This window comes from Brassica oleracea, chromosome C7 (genome assembly GCF_000695525.1).
Source record: "Brassica oleracea var. oleracea cultivar TO1000 chromosome C7, BOL, whole genome shotgun sequence".
In the NCBI taxonomy this organism is placed as follows: domain Eukaryota; kingdom Viridiplantae; phylum Streptophyta; class Magnoliopsida; order Brassicales; family Brassicaceae; genus Brassica; species Brassica oleracea.
In genome coordinates, this window is record NC_027754.1 from 46,565,727 (window position 1) to 46,574,647 (window position 8,921).

An 8,921-nucleotide genomic window follows, 5' to 3' on the forward strand; every position below is an offset into this window, starting at 1 on the left:
CATCCACTTCTTTACCAAACTCAAGCACTATGATCATGCACTCCTTTACCAACTCAAACACTATGATCACCCACTCATTTACCAAATTAAGCACCATCTTTGTTATTTTATGTATTGTTGTTCACTATAAATACCATCACTCATCTCACTCTTTTGTACACCATAAACAAGAACAAGAGTTTATAATCAAAGAACCATTACATCTTCTTCTTCTTCCTTATAATAAACTCTCTCCCTTATACTAGTGTTATTTGCTTCGTACGGGTATCAAATTCTACTCTTATTTAAATTTCTCGATACTATAAATTATAAGTTATTTCTTAACAAGATACACATTATTATATTTTTCCAGTGCATATATTTCTCATTACGTCACACCTTGGAACAACATTGTATAGTCATAATATAACTATATGCAGAAAATATACCTCCTTTTATTTTAAATTATTTATGATACACATTATTATCTATTTCCAGTGCATGTATTTCTCGTTACGTCACACCCTTGGAGCAACATTGTATAGTCATAATATAACTATAGAATGAAAAAAAAAATCCAGATATAGTGAATACATAATAATAGTCATTATGCAGCAAACATCTAACTGACTCGTAAATGCAAAATCATATTCACTTGTGTCACAAACCACGCCACACAATAACGCCACCACACTGAGGCGTTATCACCCCAAGTGTGTCTGAAGCCACCACAGGGTTGGGACCCATTTTAAGACAGCGACTGACCAATCGCGTGTTAGGAGAGTTTCACCAACCCCGAACCGGGAATCACAATACCAGATTTCATTGAACCGGTTTCATTTTCTATATTATATATATCGCTAATGCCATCTGTGCGAATCCACCCAAAAACATAACCATCAATATCAGCAAAACAAACAAAATACAGAGAAATGGCGACGACAACAACAGAAGCAACGAAGACATCTCCTACCAACGGAGAAGACAAGCAATCTCAGAATCTCCGACACCAAGAAGTCGGTCACAAGAGTCTCTTACAGAGCGACGATCTCTACCAGGTCCGTTTCTTCTCAAAACGCTGCCGTTTCTGATCCAGTCCAATAATAATCTAACATAATCTTAAAATTAACAACATGCAGTATATTCTGGAGACGAGTGTGTATCCCAGAGAACCAGAGTCAATGAAAGAACTCAGGGAAGTGACAGCAAAACACCCTTGGAACATAATGACAACATCGGCAGACGAAGGACAGTTTCTCAACATGCTCATCAAGCTCGTTAACGCCAAGAACACGATGGAGATTGGTGTTTACACTGGCTACTCTCTCCTCGCCACCGCACTTGCTCTCCCTGAAGACGGCAAAGTAAAACATCTTTCTTCCTCTGTTTTTTTTTTATATTATATAGTTTTATGATCTGTAAATGAAGTTAAAATTAATCTTTTTATATTCAGATTCTGGCTATGGACGTTAACAGAGAGAACTACGAGTTGGGTTTGCCCATCATCGAGAAAGCTGGCGTTGCTCACAAGATCGACTTCAGGGAAGGCCCTGCTCTTCCTGTTCTTGATGAACTCGTGGCTGACGTAAGTATAACGTAAAAATATCAGATATATAACAAAAACATTAATGGCCTAATTAATTAATTAATTAATTAATATTTGGATGATATTTTCTGTATAAATATATTTGTTTCTTTTTTCGTATATGGAAGAAAATTATATTATTGGTGATTTTATTAAGGTGGTAACTTATCGTGTGTGGTTGGGTGCAGGAGAAGAACCATGGAACGTATGACTTTATATTCGTTGATGCTGACAAAGACAACTATATCAACTACCATAAACGTTTGATCGATCTTGTGAAAGTTGGAGGAGTGATAGGCTACGACAACACTCTGTGGAACGGCTCTGTCGTGGCTCCTCCTGATGCGCCAATGAGGAAGTACGTTCGTTACTACAGAGACTTTGTTCTTGAGCTTAACAAGGCTCTTGCTGCTGACCCTAGGATTGAGATCTGCATGCTTCCTGTTGGTGATGGAATCACTATCTGCCGTCGGATCAATTGATTGATACCCCACTTTTGAGTGTGGGTTGATTATTTTCATTTCTCTCTACCTTTCATTCACCAACCATCTTTATGTATTTTGTTATGTAATATCTCTGTTATCCTTTTTTTTTACTTGTGAACAAAGCAATGATGTATCCTTCCTCTTGTTTTGTTGTTTTTCATTATATATGATACAGTACACCATCTAAAAGAAGATATCAGTCATTATGTTTTCTAAAGATATTTTAAGGAACTCATGCATAGTAATACACAAAATGGTTACTATGCTATAATGTAGCTTAATAGAATTAAGTGATTAATCATATTTGTTTTACAGGAGGAACCTATAAAGAACAATCTTGGAGCTGTTTATTACCTCCTCTAACAAGGTGTATTATTGAATCAACCAATCATCATAAACTTAATTTGTTGAAAGGTGGCTGTTGGAATTGTCAAACTAAAACAAGACCCAAATTAATAGTTATATATATTGAGAGAAAGAAAGCAACAAAGTAGGAAGATTAGGTCAGCAGTCTTTGAAATTTTATTAGAAATACTAAACACATGTTAGGTAGTTTCAGCTCAATTACTCAAACAAAAGATGATGTATTATACACTTTTCCCTGGAGCTTTTGTCAAAAAGAGAGAAGAAAATTTAGTTTAAGAACTATTAAAGACATTTTCTTTTTAGAAACCAAATTTTTTGATGTTATTACAATATGAAAGAATCTTATCTCATATACAACATAGAGTTCTTTTTTCATTTGTCATCTGTGTACAAAATGAAGTTAGATATGTCCTTTAATCCAGCCTCCTCATAACATTTAGCAATATGGTGCAAAGATTCAGACCATGTTCCTTCAATAGATGCCAAGTCCAAGAGAAAAGCAGCAACATCCAAAGCAACTTGGATGGGATCTTTACCCTTCTTCAAATCCTCAAAACGACCTTCATCACTCACTTTCTCTCTTATGAATTCGATTTGCTCATCTTCCCATTGTGCAATACTAGCAACCTCCTGCATGTTTTCACACAGTTAAAATATTATATAGCACAGCCACATTAATCCTTTAAAATTTATCATAAACTTTGACACACCTCATAAGGACATCCTAAAGTCCACCAAGGTGACTTCAGTGCTACTCTAGCCGCTTCTTTTGCTTCTGAATCACGTCCAACCCTGCAAATAAGAAGAGCCTTAGATAAGTGTTTTCTGTCATTTTACAAAACGATAAAATTGAGAGTTGATGAAGTTACAAACTTCTGCAGTATGTTTGCGTAATACACAAAAGGCCGTCCAAATCCGGGAAACAGATCTTTCCTTGTGTAGAATTCTCCTGTCACCATAGCTGAAACCTTCCAGGAAAAAAAGAAGAAGTCTCTTAAAAGTTTCATAAGTGAGATTCATAGACATAATATGCTTTAAAGATTATTACATGATCTCCTTCATGGAAATGCCGTAATACTTTCTTCTCCAACACATCAGGAAACAGACCAACCTATCCAACACCACAATAATGTTTACTGTGGTGTACATAATGTCTTTCATAGATAAGCACAGTAAATGTTTTTTTTTAAACGCTTGCCTTCTTTAAGACATAAACATCGAGATTATCAATCTGAGATTCAGCAAAAGCACCCTTTTTGTAAAGCTTCTCGCCTGCCTCAGCTGAAGCAATGTAGAGTTCTGACAACTCTTGCGCATCTTCTTCCACAAGAATCCGGTGAATGTACTCATCTACCTGAATATTAAACACTGTAAATTACTTATCTTTCTCATGGAAATAAAAAATAAGTCACCAATCCTTTTTAAGAAGGCAGAGCTAGAATGAGATGAATGACATTACATTTCTAGCTATAAGCCGGACACCACTCCTCCAAACTTCAACAACAGGCATATCCAATCTGTTCTTGGATAACAAAAGGTTAAATTCAAACAACATGTAATTAAGAGTTACCAAGAATGATCTGAACCAAAATGTTATACCCTGGTGGAGCAGTAGGCCATCTCAGAAGCGCAGTAACAGAGCCTACTTAGACAATACACCAAAAGTAAACAGAAGCTTCTAATGAAAGGGCTAATGGAATCGATCAAATGTTTCATTTTTTTTTACCTGAAGAGTCCTTAGAAAGCGGAATAGCAAGAGGGATGAGTCCCTGCTTAGCTCCAGGAGATATGATGGTTTCACCTGCAGACATGTAAGTTTTCCTTTTTCCATTACAATGAATAAGTAACCAGAACTTGCATAACTGTTGTATCATTGTATATGACCTCTTGTTTGAAGAACTTTGAGTAAGTGTTGAAGATGCTTTGGAGGTTCAGTGACAGCTACTTCTTTGATAAATGATACATGCCCTGCAACAACAACTCTACTAATAAGTCCATCCCAATGTGACATTTGGAGATATATTACACATTAATTCACTAACTGTTGTCTCCCACCTAGATTAATTTAAGACAAAGCGACAAGCACAAGAACAAACGACAGACCATTTCTCTATACAATCACATCAAATTACAGAGTAAAACGAGAGAATACCAGAAGAGCAACAGGAGACAGTAGCTCTGGTATGGCGCAAAGGGAGAGCAGAGAAAGGAGTGAACAGCGAACTCATGGCTCCTCCTCCTTATCTCTCTCTCTCTCTTCTCTCCTCCAATATACTCTCTCACGCTGATCTGTTTTGGGCTTCGATATGGGCTTTTCTGTTTTTTTTCTTCAGCCCAAACCCAAATACTAATGACGCGTAGTAAATAAACAAGCGGGAAGGTCAATTTCGTCAAATAACCGGTTAACAAATCCCGGTTTAGTCTAACCATATTAAATCCAGAGAATTTTCCCTTGCGTATCACGGGTCGTAAAGAATAAACCCTAAACCCCATTTTCAATCGCTTACTCAACCATGGATTACGCATCAGCGACGACGACCAAAGTATCAATGCACATTGATGACGAAGACGATGAGGAGGAGGAGGAGGAGGTTTGCAGGATTTGCAGAAACCCAGGGGATGTGGATACTCCGCTTCGGTATCCGTGCGCTTGCAACGGGAGCATCAAGTTTGTGCACGAGGATTGCCTCCTTCAGTGGCTTAGCTACTCCAAATCTCGTCACTGCGAGGTTTGCAAGCACAGTTTCTCATTCTCGCCGCTTTACGCTGGAAACGCTCCCACGAGGCTCCCTTTTCACGAGTTCGCTGTTGGCGTCGCGATGAAAGCTTGCAGTAGCCGTGTTCCCCGGTTGAGTTTGGTTGTTTCCGTCTGGCTTCTCGCTGTTGGTTTTTCTTAAGCCACGTGTCCACCACAGTTGTTCTCGTTGATTGTTTGTTTGGGTTTATACTATCAGCGAGTATCATGTTCGTTCTCCGTGAAGCGGCGTCGTTTAGGGATTACTTTAGGCATTTGAGAGTTTCATTGTATGATGTGGTTGGGATGGAGTGTCCGTTGTTTCGTTTGGTTGAGAATGCCTTTAGTGTAAGTTTCATTGTTTCATAAAATCCGGTTAATTAAAAAATATTTTTGTGAACTTATTTTCTTAAAATCTTTTATGATGTGCATAATTTGCAGGTTCTGGCAAGCAATATGTTATTCATTGGTGCTGTCATCTTTGTGCCCTTCACACTAGGATGGGTTATATTGTACTATTTTGGAGATACTGGTCTATCGTTGAGAAATATAGCTCTGAGTCTGAACAATGTGCTGACTGCTGCTGTCTCGAATTTGATTAACAAGGGCGGCCAAGAGAATGGTCTGCTTGGTCAGAAATGGTGAAAGTGAAAGTCAATGGAAGTGAATTGAGTGGAGCAATCAATACACTATTTGTTGCTGCTGGTCTCTCATCAACGCTATATGATGTCACAACTTTGACTGTTGGGTACATGTTCATTGTCTTTCTGGTGTTAATTTACCTTGGAATCACTGCGCTGATTCGATATTTCAAGGATGAGCCATTGACCCTTGGGGGAATTTGTAGGATAGTAGAAACTGTATCACCTCTCCTTAGTCAGTTCTTGGTAGTAATGAGACTTGCCTCTTTTGTGGTTGTCATGTTTGGCGTCTTCCCCCTGATGTGCGGGTGGTTGCTAGATGTTTGCACGGTTACAATGTTTGGTCAAACAATGTCCTACAGACTACAGTTTTTATCAGTTTCTCCACTGGCGAGCTCACTTGTTCATTGGGTTGTTGGAGCCGTGTACGACTGGTATTCATTAATATTCGAGAACCTTCTTCGAGAGGTACCGTGTTCCCCCCTGCTCATAATTTTGTTTTTTTTTTCCCTCTGCTACTATCTAATCATTGTTCCCCACTTTTGTGCTAATTGCAGGTTATTCGCCCTGAAGTTTTGTATTTCCTTTATGGTCCGGAAGATGATGAGGAGGAGACAATCCGTTATTTGGTTCATGATCCAGTACACAAGATTGCTCGGGATGGTTTCTTATCTGGTGCACAGTACGGGAGTTGGATTGTCTTGTTGGTGTTTTTACCAGTTAAACTTGCGATATGGATGGCTCCTTCAGTCTTCCCTCTCGACATATCGTAAGAAACACTGTCTTACATTTTGTTGTTTTTCGGAGATTCTGTGTTTATGTCTTTCCTAACTTGTGCATCTACACAGTGTATCGGACCCTTACACCGAGGTTCCTGCCGGCATTCTCCTGCTTACAATATGCACACCATTTATCATCGAGCATTTTAGTATCCAGACCACAGTTGTGTCCCTTCTACGCTGCTGGTTCACATGCGTCGGTTGGGCCCTTGGTTTGACTGACTTTCTCTTGCTAAAACCAGAGGACAACCGAAATGATGAACCAGGAAGGCAGAACATAGAACAAGTGTTGCATGTCGTTGAGCCTGACATGGCCATGGCTGCTCATCCAGCCCCTGATGACCCAAAAAGAAGTCTCCTCCAAGAGTAGGTTCTTTAGAAATAACCTTATAGCTCGTTCTAATGCTTGAAGAATTGTTTGGTGTATAGAGTTGACTATTGCATCAATATTTCCATTAGACCTTACCATGAAATGAAGCTAATTTGTTTTAGCAGGTACAACTTGCAGCTCCGGATAACCCTTCTTCTACTTGTTGCATCGGTTACTCTTCTTCTGGTCCATTCTACATTGATAGTTGCACCAGTTTCTCTTGGTCGTACTCTGTTTAACGCCATCCCAGTTCTCCCAATAACGCATGGAATCAAATGCAATGGTAAATATGATCGTCTGCTTCATTCTTTCAAACATATACAAAATTTTAACAGAATCTTCTCCTAAATTTTGTAGATTTGTATGCTTTCTTCATTGGCACGTATGTCTTTTGGACTACCATATCTGGTGCCAGGTATGCTGTCAAGCATGTCAAGTCAGAGAGGACTTCAGTCTTGCTTAACCAAATATGGAAATGGTGTGGGATTGTCATCAAGAGCTCTGTGCTTTTAGGCATATGGGTAAAGTGGTTTGTATACTGGTTGTTTTCTTATCAGATTTTTGAGACACTCCAAACTCATTTGACTCTTGATTCTTACTGAGCAGGTTCTTATCATTCCGGTACTAATCGGACTTCTGTTTGAGCTTTTGGTGATTTTCCCAATGAGAGTCCCGGTAGATGAAAGCCCTGTCTTTCTCCTGTATCAAGACTGGGCTCTTGGCCTCTTCATTTTGCAGATCTGGACTAGACTGGTAAGTAAGTTCCCCCCCACGGCCTTAAAAAATATATATCTTGTCACTGAAAGATAACAACAATGGATATGTAATGCTTCAGATGGTGGATGATAGCTGGAGAGCAAAGTTTGAGAGAGTAAAAGAAGACGGCTTCAAGGGTTATGGGTACTGAGAGAAATTGTACTCTCGGTCGTGATGAAACTGCTAACAGCATTATGCGTGCCTTATGTCCTGGCGAGAGGAGTGTTCCCAATGCTCGGATGTCCGCTAGTTGTGAACTCAGCGGTCTACAGATTCGCTTGGATAGGTTGTCTCTCGGCGAGCCTCTTGTGCTTCTGTGCAAAAAGATGCCAAGTCTGGTTTAGAAACCTTCACAACTCGATCCGTGATGATCGTTATATCATTGGTCAGAGACTCCATAACTCTGGGGAGGAAGCTGCTGCTTTGGCTATAAAGAAAAATCAAAGCAGTGAAGTTGCAGGAGATGGTGGACTTAGACGTTCAATCTAACAAGAAGAAAGAAGATTATGTGAAGGATAAGCCAATATAAAAATGTGTTAGTGTCCCTAGCAGTTCCAATAGAACACCGTTGTATATATCTAATTAAATATAGTTTTAACAAGTCAAATCTTATTATATCGGTATATGTTATATCACTGATGACGGGTTATTAATGTTCACGGAAAGATAAAACATCGTATCATTAAGTCCCATGCTGGTACCCTCTTTGCCCCTTTGACTGTCAATGCTGCTTCTGGTCTTCTTTTTCCTTCTTTCTGAAACCAATTTTGAAGCTATATTGTACAGTGAAAAGTGGATCAATTCAGATGAATAATCTTAGTTTAACACAGATTGATTGGCTCTAGCCTCCAGTAGACAGGATCTTTACAGAGGTTGTGATGATTGGATCTCTTGTTTGGTTCAAGTCTTTGTCATTGCTTTGTGGTGTGTAACATCAGGATTCTTGTTTTTCCAGCACATTACAACGTTTAGTCTAAATTTTGGTGCGTGAATGTGACAAGTAGATGACATTCATGGTTTGAAGTTTATATTAAAGAGTGTGAGATAGGACTATTCTCAAGTTCCTCAGTAGATATTACATCTGATTTCAACGATCACGACATAAAAATCAAACAACAATTAAAGCCAAAAGAGCGTTCAGATTTGGGTTTCTTCTTGGACTTTGTTATTTGAAAGTTTGGACAAAAAAAAAAAAAAGGGGGGGAAAAAATCACCCAAACCAAAAG

General features: G+C 38.9%; 2 protein-coding genes and 1 pseudogene across 2 annotated transcripts; 2 read left to right on the forward strand and 1 right to left on the reverse strand.

Moving 5' to 3' along the window:
• The first annotated feature begins 851 nt into the window (after window positions 1–851).
• On the forward strand, window positions 852–2,243 carry LOC106303648 (caffeoyl-CoA O-methyltransferase 1). Its single transcript, XM_013739944.1, has 4 exons — window positions 852–1,037; window positions 1,119–1,343; window positions 1,433–1,564; window positions 1,753–2,243. The coding sequence occupies exons 1-4, from the start codon at window positions 912–914 to the stop codon at window positions 2,044–2,046; spliced, it is 777 nt and encodes a 258-aa protein (XP_013595398.1). The 5' UTR covers window positions 852–911; the 3' UTR covers window positions 2,047–2,243.
• Window positions 2,244–2,692: 449 nt separating this feature from the next.
• LOC106303641 lies at window positions 2,693–4,694 on the reverse strand. Its single transcript, XM_013739936.1, has 10 exons — window positions 4,568–4,694; window positions 4,300–4,383; window positions 4,142–4,216; window positions 4,015–4,057; window positions 3,875–3,932; window positions 3,614–3,769; window positions 3,464–3,526; window positions 3,289–3,383; window positions 3,126–3,207; window positions 2,693–3,045 (listed from the first exon to the last, which is right to left on the reverse strand). The coding sequence occupies exons 1-10, from the start codon at window positions 4,641–4,643 to the stop codon at window positions 2,788–2,790; spliced, it is 990 nt and encodes a 329-aa protein (XP_013595390.1). The 5' UTR covers window positions 4,644–4,694; the 3' UTR covers window positions 2,693–2,787.
• A 219-nt stretch (window positions 4,695–4,913) lies between these two features.
• Window positions 4,914–8,211, forward strand: LOC106303456 (annotated as a pseudogene).
• Window positions 8,212–8,921: the final 710 nt, after the last annotated feature.